Here is a 15,687-nt window from a genome sequence, read left to right as displayed (position 1 = left end):
AGTAAACAAAAGAGGAGTCAGTAGAATTGGCAGCCTCTTTTTGGAATTGAAACATTCCGTATTTTGCGGACTATAAATCACACATTCTATTTTTAGTTTGGCTCGGCTTGTAACTTATATTACTCAAGTGCGACTTATATATGCTTTTAATTTCAGACTGACAACTGCAATAATGACATTCTAAGTACGACCTCTTCTTCCAAAGTTGGCGAAGTTTCTCGTGATTCTGAAAATGAAGACTAATGATTTTGGTAGTGATTTTGAGTGATGGATAGAGTTTGGTCACAAGGTTATGTCTGCATAGTCTATAGTTAACCGGATAACTGTTAACATGTTATGTTAAATGATGCCTTTTTAGCCTGTTCTCCATTTTTGTTAATACTATAATGTAAAATATCTGATCTGTAACAGAAAAAATATAAAATGAAGAGAAGTGAATTTGGTGTGAATTGAAGTTAGAAAAAAAATGCATGGGACGTGTAGGGTCAACCTTGAACGTAATTAGTGTAGCTTCCAAGACATTCAGCAAAATGGAAGCACCTATTTACAGTAAACAATCTTTTTTTTTTCCATAGAGGTGGCTCACTCTTCCATTTCTTTAAAAACACCCGTCAAGCGGTTTGTCACCGACCGACGTCATCAGGCTAATCCAACTGGGGCGGCGACGTCTGTGAACTGTTTGGTTTTAAGCCAGGCCGGAGGTTCCCCACAGCCGCCGTGACGAAACCCCCCCCAACTCAACCCCACGACCAGGTCGCGAGACGGCCCCTGGTCTTTGGCGGAGGCAGGGAGGAAGAGAATCGCTTCCTGCCAAACAAATCTGCTCTCTCCATATCCACACTATGAAAACAAATCTCTTCCTGGAGTTTTGACTCACCAGCTGCTGTTTGCTTTCGTTCCGGGAGACGGGGGAAAATATGAGGGAATATTAGTGGGCATTACAGGGTATTTCAGTGGAAGCGTTGGCCTCGGCTGTGAAGGGCAATGATGAGCTCAGACGGCCTCTGACAAGCAGGGAAGGAAGATGCTGAAATGGGAAGTCTGAGGAACCACGCGGAGGAAAATGATGGATTTCTTTCTCCCTGAAACTAAAATTCAACATTAGGACAATAACAGGATGGGTGCTTCCCAGTAGATGTCATTAACCATCAGGTTATCAAACAAACTGGAAGTCATAGATGGCTTCTTTTTTCTTCCTGGTGTTGTTTTGTCTTTGCTTCAAGCAAATATGGTGATCAGACATGTTTACATTCTTTGGCCGTTGCATTCCCACACTTTCAAATGATGCACAAATTTGACTTATGATGGTTAAGTCGGCATCTTAACCTACTTAAATGATGACTACTTTTTTGTTTAAATAACATCATGACTCATTGGTTACCACTCAAAGCGCTAGATGTCCAATCCATTTGTCATGCAATGGGTGAAACTCACCACATAAGATGAAACCAGTCATTTGGAAAGTAAACACATTGCATGGGAAATGAGATATCACAAATTATTAAAATCCAAAAGGTTCACGTTCGTTATAGTATATATTTCCTAATATTTAAAATCTTTTAGTTTGTGTTTTCCACCTAGCAAAACAACTCACTTGCTATAATGTGTGTATATGTGATAACTTCATCACCCATGCACATTCAACACCATTTATTTTTAAACATTTGCAAACAAAGGAAGCATATCTTACAGTTTTCCTAAATGAAAACAAAATGCTTCATTGTGATAAAACGTGACAAACAACATGTAGAAGAACTCTGATCTGATTCAAGATGTGATTGGGTTTTCCAGTAAGACTACCTTTGTTGTAAACAAGCACTAGCTCGAGGAAAAATACTAGTCACCCACATGCCTTTTGGGCAGAGTGATGTGATGTGATTAGTCCCTTGCTTTGTTATTTTGAAGGCTCAAATTGGACTTAAATGACTCAACTTCCTCTGTGCCCTCTGTTTTCAAATGCAGGAGGGATAAACAGGCCAAATTTGCCCCTTCCATATTTTGTCACAGCTTTCCTCAAACGTGCTTCTTGTCGTTCCAAGTTGGACTGAGGTGGACGGGGGGCCGGGGTGCAGATAGGATCATGTTATGACTGGGGCGACCAAAATGTGCGATGGCAATTAGATAGTGCCATGTGTTTATATGACTGTGTGCTGGCACGTGCAAAACCACTATTGAGGCATTTACACAACACACCCGTACAGGAGTTAATGCATGGTATTCTCATTAATGCTCTTAAAGGACATATAATTATCATACTGACGTCTATTCATTGTTTTCTTTAATTGCCAAAAGATGTCCAATCAAAATTAAACTGTTACATAACAGGAAAAAGGAGCTTACAAACCTGGGAGCATATTCTAAATGTAAACTTTGGGCTGACAACACCAAGTTGTTGGGTTGCTTTTCTTCAGAGTGAAGTCGTGTATATCATAAAAAGTTGTGGATTTAAAGATGATGATAGAACATGTGTGGAAATACTGTAGCAAGACATCATCCAGGAAATTATAGCTTTGGCACAAATGGGCTTCCGAAAGGGAGTTGACTCCCAAACTGCTTTCAACTTGAAGAAACATTGAATTTTATTTTTCTGTTGTGTAATTGTGGGTGGAAAAAAAATCCAAAAAGTCAAATGCAAAAGGCCAGTGAAAATGTGTCCTCTAGTTATTCTCCCATTTACCATAATAATGTCAAAATCTTCAATTTGACCCCAAGAATAATGAGTGTTTTTTTTTAATTCAGTAAACGTGGTTGTGAAGAGTCAGTAAAAAGTAAAGAGCATCAGCATCATCTTGTGGCTACAAGGAAGAAGTCCTACCTGGTTTGGGGGCGTTGAGTGCAGGAATCATGTTGCGCCAGCAGGGGTCGCTGAAAATCCTTGCCAAAAAATACTCGTTTCCAGCTGATTCCGTCGCCATTTTTGGTCACGAACGTAAACACCATCCGAGTTGCTTGATTTGTCACGTTGGCGCTGGGAGACGGCGACTATTACTGAAGATGTGAGGGAATCCCGTGACTTGAGCGCTTATCGACGGGGTAAGAGGCATCACGTGACGTGTAGTGGCACTGGAACGGCTGTGAGTTGAGCATGTCAACATTGCAGCTGTCACTACCGCATCCCGACATTTCTATTTGGATCTTATTTTCCCTGCGAAATGTCACCATTAAGGCTGCATCGCTCGACCACCATATGACGATGGAGCTTTGCTGAGATGTGTTTTCATTCCAGATGGGGGTTTAAACCGGGGAGGGGGGGCAGCAGAGGCGGCCTGGGTGTCCGGCTGTCCAGCCGTCAATTCGTTTGACATGGACCGAGACTATGAGAGGCGTCTTCTGAGGCAAATCAACTTCCAGAACTTGCCCGCTGATGCCCGGTTGACTCGGGTGAGATTGGGGTGGGAGAACTTCATTTAGTCCGTGCACGCAATCCAAAGGGATCTGATGAAGAGCATCACAATCTTCCATAGGGGTCAAAACCCTGTTCAATTTTGATGAAAAAAAAATAAATCTTGCAGAGCACTCATTTAACTCATTGGCTGCCATTGACGGCGCTAGACGTCACTTTATTTTGTCTATTAAAATGGATTGCAAGTACAGCACTTTCAATCCCACTGAAAGATGAGCATTTACAGCCAGTCTTCCCAGTTTGAATACATTGAATGTCCATAGCGGTCACTGGCATGCAAAGACTTAAACTATTTTAGAGTGTAACCAGTCTATTTATATTGTTTTCCTTATTTTAATTACAATGATGTATCTTTTATTAACATTAAATGAATACAGGAGTGCCTATGTCATTGTCTGCCAGAGTGGAAGCGGTACCTGCAGCCCCATCAGCGTGAAGTCAGGGGACCGCTTCATCCCTACCCGCGCTGGAAGCAACTGGAGCATCAATTTCCACTGCACTAACGTGAGCAGGCTTTTTACCTATTGTCGACCAAGTCGGGTGATCAGATGCTCAATGGTGTAGGCTTTCTTTTCTCTTTGCCCAGGAGAACTGTCACTCTTCCGGCCAGAACCGTAAAGCAAAAGATGCCAGTTCGGATTCGGGCAAAGGTCAGGAATCCCCTTTGGTGCCGACGTCGTTGTGAATGTCTCTCAAGCCTTTCACGTGTCTGCCGACAGATACCGTGGCGTACGCCGCCTTACTAAGGAATGAGTTGTTGGGCGCGGGAATCGCGTCCGGGTCGGACCTTCACTCAGACGAGAGACGTCATGCCGTCTGCTCTCACGGTCTATTTCGGGTACGAGCGTTGGAAATTGCAACCCGTTTTTTCATCGTTTATATCTTCGAACCACTGAGGTGATTCTGCTCTGCGCAGTTCACCGTCCACACTAAGAGCGTGCCTTTCGATAGCGATAATGAAGTTTCGCCCTACTCTCTTTCTCCGCTTACGAACAAGAGGTGAGCGACGCCCTTCGCTCGTTTGAAAGTCATACGCACAATTGCCTCTCGCGCTCTGCCAGTCACAAGCTGCTTCGCTCTCCTCGTAAACCGGCGCGCAAGATCTCCAAGATCCCGTTCAAGGTGCTGGACGCCCCCGAACTGCAGGACGACTTCTACCTCAACCTGGTCGACTGGTCGGCGGGAAACTTGCTCAGCGTTGGCCTAGGAGCCTGCGTCTACCTGTGGAGTGCCTGCACCAGCCAGGTTGTAGCACAATTCTGGGGGTCACTCACCTCAGATGTATCAAAAAACGTTTGTACATATGACCTATTTTCACTCATAGGCTGCCGTTGAAAGCGATAGTTGTTCAATCGTTTTGAACCGCGAGGAAAAAAATGGATTGAACGTCGATCGCAGTCAATGACAGAAAATGTGTTGACTGTCTGTATAAAAGTTCAGTACTATATTAAAAAAATATATTTCCAGGTGACACGGTTGTGCGACCTGTCGGTGGATGGCGATTCCGTGACTTCAGTTTGCTGGAATGAGAGGGTGAGATGCATGAAACCTTGAGTTTTAAGGGTGTTTAAAAATAATGGATTCTGCGATATATCCGGATATTACGTCGTTTTAAATTGCATCCCAAACGATATTTACATATGATGGCTCCACCTCCATGACCGTCCGGAATCTAAAGCTAAAACACTAACACTTTAAGTTTCAATGCCAAAATAAAAACAGTCTTCTACCTCATTATTGTTACACAGTTCTAACTTGAACAAGTTATTTGTTGTGTTTTGGCATTGTGGTACTTTGTATACCTAGGATGCTCAAGATAATGTTTTGAACTGCCTTTTTTTTCTTTAAATGACTATTCGTTATTGAGTGCTATTTGTCTTCATATTTTCATATTTAAAATCCTAATTTGAAGCTAGTTTGCTTTAAAGTAGGTTTGGACTAAACACTAAGAAAATAGTATAATGGGTTCCTAAAACAAAAACATGTTTACTTTAGTGCTGAATGAGGCTTCAGAAAAATAAATTTACAATAACCTACTTGTTTCAATTTTGATTAGGTTTTTTTTTCTTCTAAAGTGATATACAAAAATCACAATAGTCTTCCTTAAATGTAGTATCGGTATTAAGCCAGACCGAATTGTGACACAAAATACATACCCTTTGTGTGTCAATAAATGATAATTGATAAAACATTTCGTCACAGAAAGTTGGGGGGCTAGAAACAGACAGAATTTTAGGTACACCTCTTTTTTGAATCCATTAATTTAGCCCAAAATAATGGCTTAGTATAACACAGCACATTAAGCAATGTCAAAAACTTACATTTTTCATAAGATCTTGAAAATGGATCTCTTTCTTAGGGGAGTCTGGTTGCTGTTGGTACCCATAAAGGTTACGTTCAAATTTGGGACGCGGCTGGTGGGCGAAAGCTGACCACTTTAGAGGGTCACTCGGCTCGTGTGGGTAAGTCGCATCCGTCGCTGTCTGGGAACGTTTTGCGTCTTAACGGACAGCCTCTCATCCTCTTTGAGGTGCCCTGGCGTGGAACAGCGAGCAGCTGTCGTCTGGAAGTCGAGACAGAGTCATTCTGCAACGAGACATCAGAACGCCCCCGTCTGGTGAGAAGAGGTTGCAGGGGCACCGGCAGGAAGTGTGCGGTCTCAAGTGGTCCCCTGACCATCAACACCTAGCGTCCGGTGGCAACGACAACAAGGTAGTGACTTCAGTGATGATGGCAAGCCACTCAACGGCGTCGGTTGACTTGGCGATCTGCTTCTAGTTGTTGGTGTGGAACAGCTCTAGCCTGATCCCGGTCCAGCAGTACGGCGATCACGTGGCGGCGGTCAAGGCCATCGCCTGGTCGCCGCACCAGCACGGGCTGTTGGCGTCCGGCGGCGGGACAGCCGACCGCTGTCTGCGCTTCTGGAACACGCTGACAGGTCAGGCTCTACAGAGCACCGACACCGGCTCGCAGGTGTGCAACCTGGCATGGTCCAAGCACGCCAACGAACTGGTGAGCAACACAAAGATGTTCAAACAATGAATAAGTCATGCACCATTATTCACGACAATCAAGTAAAAAAATAGCATGTGCTCCAATGGGTAGAATTTAAACTAGACTATGTAATTTTGAGTCAATTTGATTGTGAATGCAATCATTTGGTCAAAAATCTGACCATGGGAAAATGTTTGTTGTTTTAGGAATACTTAATAAGAAATTGGAACTTTTTAAACCAGGTGTAAGAATTTATCAATGGGATTTAGTGGGTAAAATTGTGACCTCTTAGTCAAAGGTATGAACACTGCATTGCATTGAAATAATGATTAACAAAATGTGGATGATTTTTATCTGTGTTAAAAATACAATACTGTAGTGATTACTACTAACCCTGAAACTTTTGCATTAACTTTTGGTCAAAAAGGCTTAATTTTTGGTTATAAATGTGAAATGTGAATGTTTTTGTTAAAGCACTTTGGAATTGTGGCAAATCTACCAAGAATACTATCACAATAAACATATGTATGAGTGCAATTGGACTACATTCACATAATATACATATTTACCAGTGTTCTCTTTGGCCCTAGGTGAGCACTCACGGCTACTCTCAGAACCAAATCTTGGTTTGGAAGTACCCGTCTTTAACGCAGGTCGCCAAGTTGACCGGACACTCGTACAGAGTACTCTACCTGGTGAGAACCGGTAGATAAAAAGACATCACCGCTCCTGAAATTGGCTCAACTTTGCCCCCTCTTTTCTCAGGCCGTGTCGCCCGACGGCGAGGCCATCGTCACGGGGGCGGGGGACGAGACACTTCGCTTTTGGAATATCTTCAGCAAAACACGGTGCACTAAGGTAGGATTATCATGCTGCACATGCCTTTAAAAATGTTTACTCGTTAACTTGTATCTGTTGTCATCAGGAATCAAAGTCCGTGCTGAATCTTTTCACACGGATCCGATAGACGAGCAATTCCTGCAAGATGAACGACATGCAGCACTTCTTCACTTCCACAAGCCTTGTTTACTTTTTAGTTTCTTTTACGACAATGTGCAATCGAAACCTTAGCGTCAAACCCCAGCCATCATTGAAAAAAGTGGGTTTCTTCTTCGTCCTTTTTGTTAGTGTTATACTTTTAGAAAACATTACAGAAATATATTGTTACATTGTTAAGAGAAATGGAAGAATGTCTAATTTCATGTGTTGGGGTTATATCATGACAATGTTGGGAAAATGATGTCACTGTTTAACAGATAAAAACAATAAATTCTGTACACAAATGCAAATTATTGGACAAATGACAACTAGCCTTTTCACTTTTTATTCTTGGAACAATATTGGCATTCATAAATTAACATTTGCTGTTTGACTGCCAGTGATAGATTAAAGATTGGGCATGTATTGTGGCCAATGAAATCAAGTCATCTATCACTATTAATTTGGGAGGAAATAAGTTAGTAATGGCTGCTTCCGGGCCCCTACAGGCCTCTACAGAGCAGAGAAAATTCCTTCACCATCTCCTTCACCCCACGTTTGCTGCTTTGCACCCTTGAGGAAACATTTGGGTTTATGTGAATTCATTATTCTTTTGACTGACGTGAAAACTATCTGACCTGAGAAGCTGCTCAGCGAAGTTATGCTTATACTCTGTGGAGACTTGCGCTGAGAAGTCTGGAGACTGCAGAATTTCTTTAAGCCATTGGGACAGTTGAACTAAACAGTTTCTGCTCAGACTCAGAAGCACGTCAGAGAAATAATCCGTCAGACTGTGAGGAGAGCCGCCTGCAACTGCCTGAGAGGAAAACAGATAGCAAACCTCAAAGATTAAATGAAAATTTTCCATACCGTATTTTCCGGACTATAAATCGCGGTTTTATTTTCTAGTGTGGCTGGGGTTGCAACATGTGAAATTATTCACACATTATTATATCTCATTTTACATGTCATTTTTATACTATGACCCACAAGAGGGTCCCTTAGACCTGTGTTGACCATTTCATCACTGGCATTGGGTGGAGTTTTGGCTTATTTCCTCAGATGACATGAGGTCTGTTCTTTGTTTTGGATTATATCAAATAAAATTCCTATAAAAATGCGCATACTTCAGTGCGACTTATGTGTTTCTTTTTCTCTTTCATTTTCCATTTTTTTGCTAGTGTGACTTATAGTTAAAAAAATATGGTACATGTGTGATAGACCTAACCTGCATGATGGTCTCAGTGAGAAGCTTCCCGTCCCGCTGCAGAATTTCACTGAGCGACGAGACGTCTTTACATCGAGGGAGTAACTCAGTCTGTTGTCAAAGAAGAGAAATAACACACATTTATAAGCCGCTTTGTTTTAAATAGATACAGTGAATTAAGGGCCATTTTCATGTCACATCGATAAGCTATAATAAATGACAAGGCACAATGTTGAGCTGATTTGAGAAGTTTCATGCAGACAAAAGTCATCCTTTGCAGCCATCTTGTGGCATCTACATGAAATTAAAGACCTTTTCATGCGGTTTCTAATCATGCATTTTCACACTCCACAACAGAACAATTGTAGCATTGGATGTACATATAATGAGTTTTAATCAATTGACCTGGCAACAAATAACGTTGCATTGTCGAACTTACAAAAAAGAGGCTAGCCGCTTTCACCGTGGATGATTCTGGAAATTTAAGTGAAAGAATACCTAAGATTGGAAAAAGAAAAACAGTCAAATAAAGTAAAATAATGATAATAGAAAATAGTAAAAATAATACTACAATTGTGCAAAAGACATTAATTAAATGGCTGCCAAAGTGATGGTGTAGTGATTCACCCGCCTGACTTCAGTGCACGCAGGCAAGGGTTCGATTCCCCCAGGTGGCGGTATGTTTGTGAGTGTGAATGGTCATCGGTCTCTCTGTGTTCCTTACGACCGACTGGCGACCAGTCTAGGGTGTAGTCTAACTTTAGACCTAAGTCAGCTGGGATAGGCTCCAGCAACCCTTGCAACTCTTACGAGGATGCGCCGTACAGAATATGAATGAATGAATGGCTGCCAAAGATCTGTGCCAAATATATATTGGAAGTCTAGTGCCCGAATGACACAGAAATCAGATTATTCATTGCAAAGGACAAATGCGAATGAACTTCTATAGGCGTCAACAGCAGCCAGTGAGATAAAGCATAAAAAGTTACGTGTACACTCAGAATACGCACCACTGTAAAATACAGCTTTGGCATCCAGAAGGTCAGATTCAAGGTACAAATCAGACTTCCGTTTAAGAACCTATGCAGAAAGTTGAGAATTTCAATTCAGAATATGTCACCCTTTTCAAAGTTCTCAACCCACCTGAGCATGAAGATACATGAAGGACTCGACAACATCAGGATGATCCCTGACACCTAGAAAATACATATATGTATAACATATATATGAAAGACAAAAAACAGTCACGCATTTAACAAATAAAAAAAGATTACCTTGTTGAAATATTGCCAATGTGGAAGTTGTAAGAACATTCAACAGGTTTTTAATGGAGGAGATATGACATTCCTCTCCAGCAAATATGTGAACCATCTAAAGTAGGAGGGCATATTGATCACATTCCTTTCAATTGCATCAAGGTGTGTGTTTACCTGAGACGCCAAGTCCAGCACTGAGGATTGTGGGAAGGCACTGTAAATTTGGCCCAGCGTCTCGCTCAACTGAGCCACCAGAGGCCCGAAATCATGGAGGAGGGTCCGGATGGACTTATTAAAAACACCACACACTGCCTAAAAAAGTGGAAGGAGCGTTCTTGACATCATTGCGATTATGCTTCTATGCTTTATGATTGTGAATTTTTTTAACCCTTTTAAAAATGTAAATATATGTGTCTTGATGTATTTTTATCATTACAATTTATATTACTTTTGAGCAAATCTGGAAATTGACGTTACACCTATTTGGGTCCCAAGTGGCAGAATTACCAAATTATTGGGCGAAAGTGTGATTTATTCTGTGGATGGATGGATTTTATTGTCAACTGTGTTTGGGACTTTGCTGTGATGTATGCATAGTTGTGACTTGACTAATATTATCAAGATTAACATACACAACCTTACCTCCACCACCTCCGAGTCTTCAAGCCATTGGTTGAGGATATTCTGCATCAGTGTGAACAGTTGTTGTAGTACAACCACAACCTGAACACAAAAACAGATTGGACTGGAAAGCATTTAAGACATTTATTTTCACATTCTTAACTCCAATCCATTTGAACTCTGAGGGCAGTGGCACTATTTTCAGTTTTTTTCCTATTCAAATGAATTGGCCATCATTACAGAATATGCAAGTGCCTCCGAGTGGAATCTTACAGGGTTACATGTGTCTTGAGAGTTTGGCGGTGTGGGGCTGTCTGAGGGTCCACTGGTATCCAGAGCGCTGAAGAGGCTGGACAACATTCCCAAGATGTGAATTATTGACTGTTTATTGTTGGGATCGGGCTGCGCACAAAAAGACGTTCACTGAGTGCAACTATTGTATTAACATGAGACCTTCAAAGGGTAAACTAATAATCTCTTATAAAAATACAACAACAAATTATATTGCAATACAATTCAATCATTTGTCCATTACTGTGTATAGTCTTTCAAAATAAACTGTTAAGTTCCATGTCCACTGATTTCTTTGATTTCAGAGCACTTTTAAATTGAGTTTACTTTCATTTGGGTTGCCATGTCTCAGAATCCATTTTTTATCGTTAGACTACCGATTGTTGGGCCAGCGTGTCCAGCCGCTGAACGTGAGGACCGATGACAGAGTGCAGCTTCCCCAAAATCTCCTCCTCTGGCAGCCCGGAAAGCAAGTAGCCCAGAGACTGCATTAACCAGATGCACTGGCTACTCTGCGCACACAACCAATCACCAATTACTTTCCTCACCTTAAGGATGCTGATCTTTAGCTCACCGTTCACTCACCTTATGGATATCCTTGACCAGCACGTCCTATAAGGTTAGACATGTTATTAACCCACTGGAAACTATTGATGTTATGATGAAGCGATTTATTGGACAAAGTGATGTTGCATGACCTGGGACATGTTGAGAATATCCTGAGCGTAAGGCCCGAGTTGGTGGCGACACTCCCTACAGATCCTCTTCAGAGTAGAAATGCTGGACACGGATAGCTCAGCCCTGGCGAGACCCCGCAGCACCATGGGTAGCATCCCCCCAAGCATCACCGGGTGGTCCGACAGCCACTCGGCCAGGGATCCTCGGTGACATTGACAGATACATCAACTTGAAAAAACTCTAATCTAAGTGACTGAAATTTTCAGAGAAAGACTAATTTTGTTCATTCAAAATGTCTATTGCCGTAAATGACTGATAAGAAGATATGATTCAAGCACCTATTGTGTACATGACCGTGTCTGCTAACATGACGTTACTGATGTTGATCCTCGGGATCAGGCCAATAAGACCCGGGATGACATCTGAGTAGTTGACATCGATGGTCTCGGCGATGGATTGGAAGCCAAACAGTAAAGCCTCTGTGTCCTTGAAAGAAAATACTCTCGCCAATCCTTTTTACAGTTTAAATATAAGAAGGGTTTGTACTACCTGCCATTCTGCCAGGTGCCGGGGGTCCATCAGCTGCCTGCCCAGGCGGTCATAAAGGTTACTGAGCAGCTCAGCTCCAAGCATTTCATAGACGTACATCAACGTGTCAGAGATGTCCACTCTTGAAGGCAAGATAAAGAGTCTTTAGATACATCTTGATATCCTGGGCTACTAAAAAAACAACTCCTGCATGCTGTTTTATTAAACAGGATAAAAACATGCGCTGTCCTACCTGTAAATTCGAAACTGTTCCTTGTCGTCAGAACTCCAGGAGTTGTACTCTTCTTGGGAAGGATAATGAGATTTATGTAGTAAGACATCCACCAACTGGAAATAAATGGGCCTGTAGACTTGCTGATAAATGGCCTGCTTCTCCTCTCCAAATGACATGATGTCATCCTGAACACAAACGTTAGAAGGACAAGACTTGGTTTTCAGATTACCATTAAGCGAGTTTGGTCCTCACCTGCAGGGTGTACCAGAATGTGAGTGTGAGGGAGCTGCTGGTCTCGCTGATTGGGTACTGACCAGGAATGCCGGTACAGAAGAGAATCATGTTGACCAAAGCCAGATACTCCTGCCAGTGGTCCACTTGCTCCAACAAAACCCTGACATACAAGACCCAGAACATTCTTTCCTTGAGCCGTTTAATAATCAATAGACAGACAACCATTTACGCACACACTCATACCTAGGGGCAATTTAAAGTGTTCAACCCTGCAAGTTTTGGGGATGTGGGTGGAAACCCAAGTACCCAGGGAAATCCCACGCGAGCGAGGAGAACACACAAACACCACGCAGAAAGGTCCGAACATGGGATTGAACCCTCAATCACAGAACTGCGAGGCCGACGCGCTAACCACTTGTCCATTGGGCTGTCCCAAAAACATCTAGCTGTAGCAAAACAAGTTGTAGTTGAAAAATAACTATATGTATAAAATCAAACTTGGAGATCTAGAATTGTACCGGCAGTGTGTTTCACCCAAAGAGACAGCAATTCGGCAGATCCCATGTGAGGTCTCCATGTCTCCATCCTGGACTGCTGTCTTCAGTTGATGATGGAGCCCCAACACCAGCGGCATGAGGCTTAACAGAGTGTTGCTGTACCTGTTGTCACATATGCAACAAGTCACGGTGACTAGTTTTTATGAGTGGCACGTTGCTTACCTCTGGCAATCAGGTTGTGTGAAGACATTAACTATCGTCTCAACGGCTGTGTCGAACAACTCTGGATGGGATAAGGTCGTGAAGCAATCCTGAACAAGGTCCCGCATCTCCCCAAGAGGCACGTCCAGTCCCAGCCAGCTAGACAAGCAGCGTAGCACCTTTTCCTTCACCTTCGTCGATGAGTCTTGGCTCTGGAGGAGTTGACGCAACAGGGGACACACCGTGCTCCACTCCCCAGCCAGGGCTTCTTTTAGCCGGGCACGTCGAGTCCGCTCCAGCCGTTTGCTCTGGAACTCCTCGGGAAGTACGACCAGGAGCTCTAGCAGAGCCAGACAGTGCAGGTGAGGGTCCTGCGTGGAACTCGGGCCTTCTCGGCTCTGAGGTTGGAAAGCTTGCACCATGTCGGCAACCGGCTGGGACCAGGCGTGCGGAATTAGGTTTAGAGCCATTGAGGCCAGTGCGACACACAGTCTTGTCAACACCATTTTCGGCCCAGAAGAGAAGTGCAAAATATGTGTAAGGAGCTGAACTCTGAGATCCTCGTGTTGATCTGCAGGGAGATCATTCCAGTGAGAGGCGATCTTGATATGGAGCGTGCTGGCGCCGAAGAACTGCACCTCAGGAAGCTGCCCAACCATCAACAATAATCAAGGTTACTCCTGTACTGAACTTAACTTTGAAGAAAATGAGCGGACCTTTTCCGGATGGAGCAAAGCCCAACAGAAACGCCACGCCTGAGCAGACCCCTGAGCATGGGTCAGCCACTTCTGGGCAGCATTCTTACGCTCCATGTCTGGGTCAAAATAAAGCTGGTAGAGTGCCTGCAACACACGTGGCAGGTGGTTACTATACTATACTCTGTTATATTGTGAGCAACAGTTAAATATTCATCTAAGTAATGGCAATAATTTACACTTGGGAGAACCGCTTGATTAAAGAGTGTAAAAAATGTGGCAGCTATTATTAGAAGTGCATCTGCTATTAGTTGGTATCATGTTACAGAAATATCTGTTGGACTTAAACTCAACCAATGGTCAGTGTAAACTACCTTTGTTTAAACAATGAAATATGTTTATTACGCTGTATGGAAAGTGAGTTTTACACTTGATTTGATTAGGGTTTTTTATGACCAGAAATCAGAAAACACAACAGATAAAATAAATGTGTTCAGTTGAATGCAGCACTAATTGTCCTCAAAGTCTTTAGTGCATTTCTTGGTCCTACTATTTTTTTTTTACTGTAAATAAAAAGCGTTCCAAGCAAACACTTAAATTCATCATATGGTTATTAATAGTCAATCAGAATACCTTGTCAGTCCTATACCATGTCTTAATATTTAACAAAAATGGAACAAAATAACAAAAATCATTATCAACCAAACATTTTTTGTTAAACAAAATCAAAAGTAGAGTAAAAAACAAAACAATGACTCAAACTACATTTTACATTTATCTCAAGCTAATTATAGTAAGAGATTCCTTAATTATTTAATTTGTCAATTTTTTTCTTGAGCTTTAGGGATTGTATTTATTTTAGTTTCATGACAGCTGTACTGTACTCCCGGGATCACTGAATTAAATGCATATTACAGTAGGTAATTTTTATTTTTTTTAAAAAGCAGGTTAGTTCTTTTTGTTTTGAATATACAGACCATTTTCTTTAAATCCTTTAGAATTGTTTTATCCAACATGGAAATATTTAACTTTTCCATGTAGCCATTAATTGAAAATGAGGCTATGGTGACATGATTTTCTCCGATTTATCAGCCTGTCCACATTGAAACGCAATGGCAAGGAGAATTCGTAGCAACTCACCGCCTCAACATTCTCCACTGTGGTCTCCTCAACCTGAACGGCCCTCTCCATCGGTTGCAACATGTCAGTTTCCCCATGTTGTTTCTGGACATCCATTGGCAAACACTCTTGATCGGAGGGCTAACAAGTACTTCAAGTTCAAGGGTGCACACCGCCCTCTTGAGAGTGTAAAATAAAGCAGAGGTCACCGAGTGTCGGGTGACCTCATACTGACGTTTCGATAAATTTGTTAAGGCTGTCCCACAAGAATACCATTATTCAATCACCGAGGTGTATTTCTTAGCACAACGTCCACTCTTGTGCAGGGTTTTAAAAAAACAACAACTATAAAAATAGCTTCGGTCATGTGTGTGTATGTTTGTCCCACCCATATGTCTCCTGCCCGACTCCCCCAGGATATATTTAGCCCATCTGTGAATGATAACTGCCATCCCTCTCAGATCAAATGGTTTGGACGTTTATTGCCGTCAGCGGCAGTGAGTTTTGCAGATCTTAAAATGTTTTGAAATCCTTATTGATTCTATTGCTCATAAACACCTTCTCCATAGTGATTAATAGTTTGGCGACAATACACAAATCAGCAGCTTAAATAGTTTTTTAACAATAATATAATAAAAAATAGGTCATTGTGCATTTATATGGAATGGCAGACAATGTCTGTCAAAGAAAACCACAGCTATGCAACAAAGAGCTTGCTGGTGTATGATTATTAGCTATAATTTTCAGGAA

At 42.1% G+C, this 15,687-nt stretch overlaps 2 protein-coding genes across 3 annotated transcripts; one reads left to right on the top strand and one right to left on the bottom strand.

The window, feature by feature from the left end:
- Window positions 1–2,868: 2,868 nt before the first annotated feature.
- Window positions 2,869–8,495, top strand: fzr1b (fizzy/cell division cycle 20 related 1b). Of its 2 annotated transcripts, XM_077615744.1 has the most exons (14): window positions 2,869–3,033; window positions 3,227–3,381; window positions 3,806–3,907; window positions 3,990–4,053; window positions 4,123–4,241; window positions 4,320–4,402; window positions 4,465–4,648; window positions 4,871–4,936; window positions 5,763–5,865; window positions 5,934–6,115; window positions 6,182–6,415; window positions 6,988–7,092; window positions 7,163–7,255; window positions 7,323–8,495. In XM_077615744.1, the coding sequence occupies exons 2-14, from the start codon at window positions 3,304–3,306 to the stop codon at window positions 7,362–7,364; spliced, it is 1,455 nt and encodes a 484-aa protein (XP_077471870.1). In that variant the 5' UTR covers window positions 2,869–3,033; window positions 3,227–3,303; the 3' UTR covers window positions 7,365–8,495. The 2 variants fall into 2 exon arrangements, with proteins under 2 accessions (XP_077471870.1, XP_077471869.1); XM_077615743.1 differs by having other exon boundaries at window positions 2,872–3,381.
- On the bottom strand, window positions 7,706–15,269 carry LOC144086011 (importin-13-like). The gene is made up of 21 exons (XM_077615745.1): window positions 14,959–15,269; window positions 13,840–13,965; window positions 13,145–13,770; window positions 12,944–13,084; window positions 12,444–12,585; window positions 12,210–12,376; window positions 11,978–12,098; window positions 11,767–11,914; window positions 11,449–11,630; window positions 11,336–11,362; window positions 11,128–11,262; window positions 10,733–10,861; window positions 10,481–10,561; window positions 10,013–10,150; window positions 9,857–9,953; window positions 9,726–9,778; window positions 9,593–9,662; window positions 9,022–9,080; window positions 8,604–8,693; window positions 8,014–8,192; window positions 7,706–7,948 (listed from the first exon to the last, which is right to left on the bottom strand). The coding sequence occupies exons 1-21, from the start codon at window positions 15,052–15,054 to the stop codon at window positions 7,879–7,881; spliced, it is 2,877 nt and encodes a 958-aa protein (XP_077471871.1). The 5' UTR covers window positions 15,055–15,269; the 3' UTR covers window positions 7,706–7,878.
- Between the last annotated feature and the right edge of the window lie 418 nt (window positions 15,270–15,687).

Source organism: Stigmatopora argus, chromosome 12 (assembly GCF_051989625.1).
Source record: "Stigmatopora argus isolate UIUO_Sarg chromosome 12, RoL_Sarg_1.0, whole genome shotgun sequence".
In the NCBI taxonomy this organism is placed as follows: Eukaryota; Metazoa; Chordata; class Actinopteri; order Syngnathiformes; family Syngnathidae; genus Stigmatopora; species Stigmatopora argus.
The sequence above is the reverse complement of the archived record's forward strand: the minus strand, read 5'-3'. Positions and strand labels throughout refer to the sequence as shown.

Excerpts from the sequence above, each read along its gene's own strand:
- LOC144086011 (XM_077615745.1), bottom strand. The coding sequence starts at position 15,054 with ATGGATGTCCAGAAACAACATGGGGAAACTGACATGTTGCAACCGATG. Across the intron at positions 13,966-14,958 it reads CAGTGGAGAATGTTGAGGCG|GCACTCTACCAGCTTTATTT; the intron begins GTGAGTTGCTAC and ends CGTGTGTTGCAG. Across the intron at positions 8,193-8,603 it reads TCACTGAGACCATCATGCAG|GCAGTTGCAGGCGGCTCTCC; the intron begins GTTAGGTCTATC and ends TTTTCCTCTCAG.
- fzr1b (XM_077615744.1), top strand. The coding sequence starts at position 3,304 with ATGGACCGAGACTATGAGAGGCGTCTTCTGAGGCAAATCAACTTCCAG. Across the intron at positions 3,908-3,989 it reads TCAATTTCCACTGCACTAAC|GAGAACTGTCACTCTTCCGG; the intron begins GTGAGCAGGCTT and ends CTCTTTGCCCAG. Across the intron at positions 4,054-4,122 it reads CAGTTCGGATTCGGGCAAAG|ATACCGTGGCGTACGCCGCC; the intron begins GTCAGGAATCCC and ends GTCTGCCGACAG.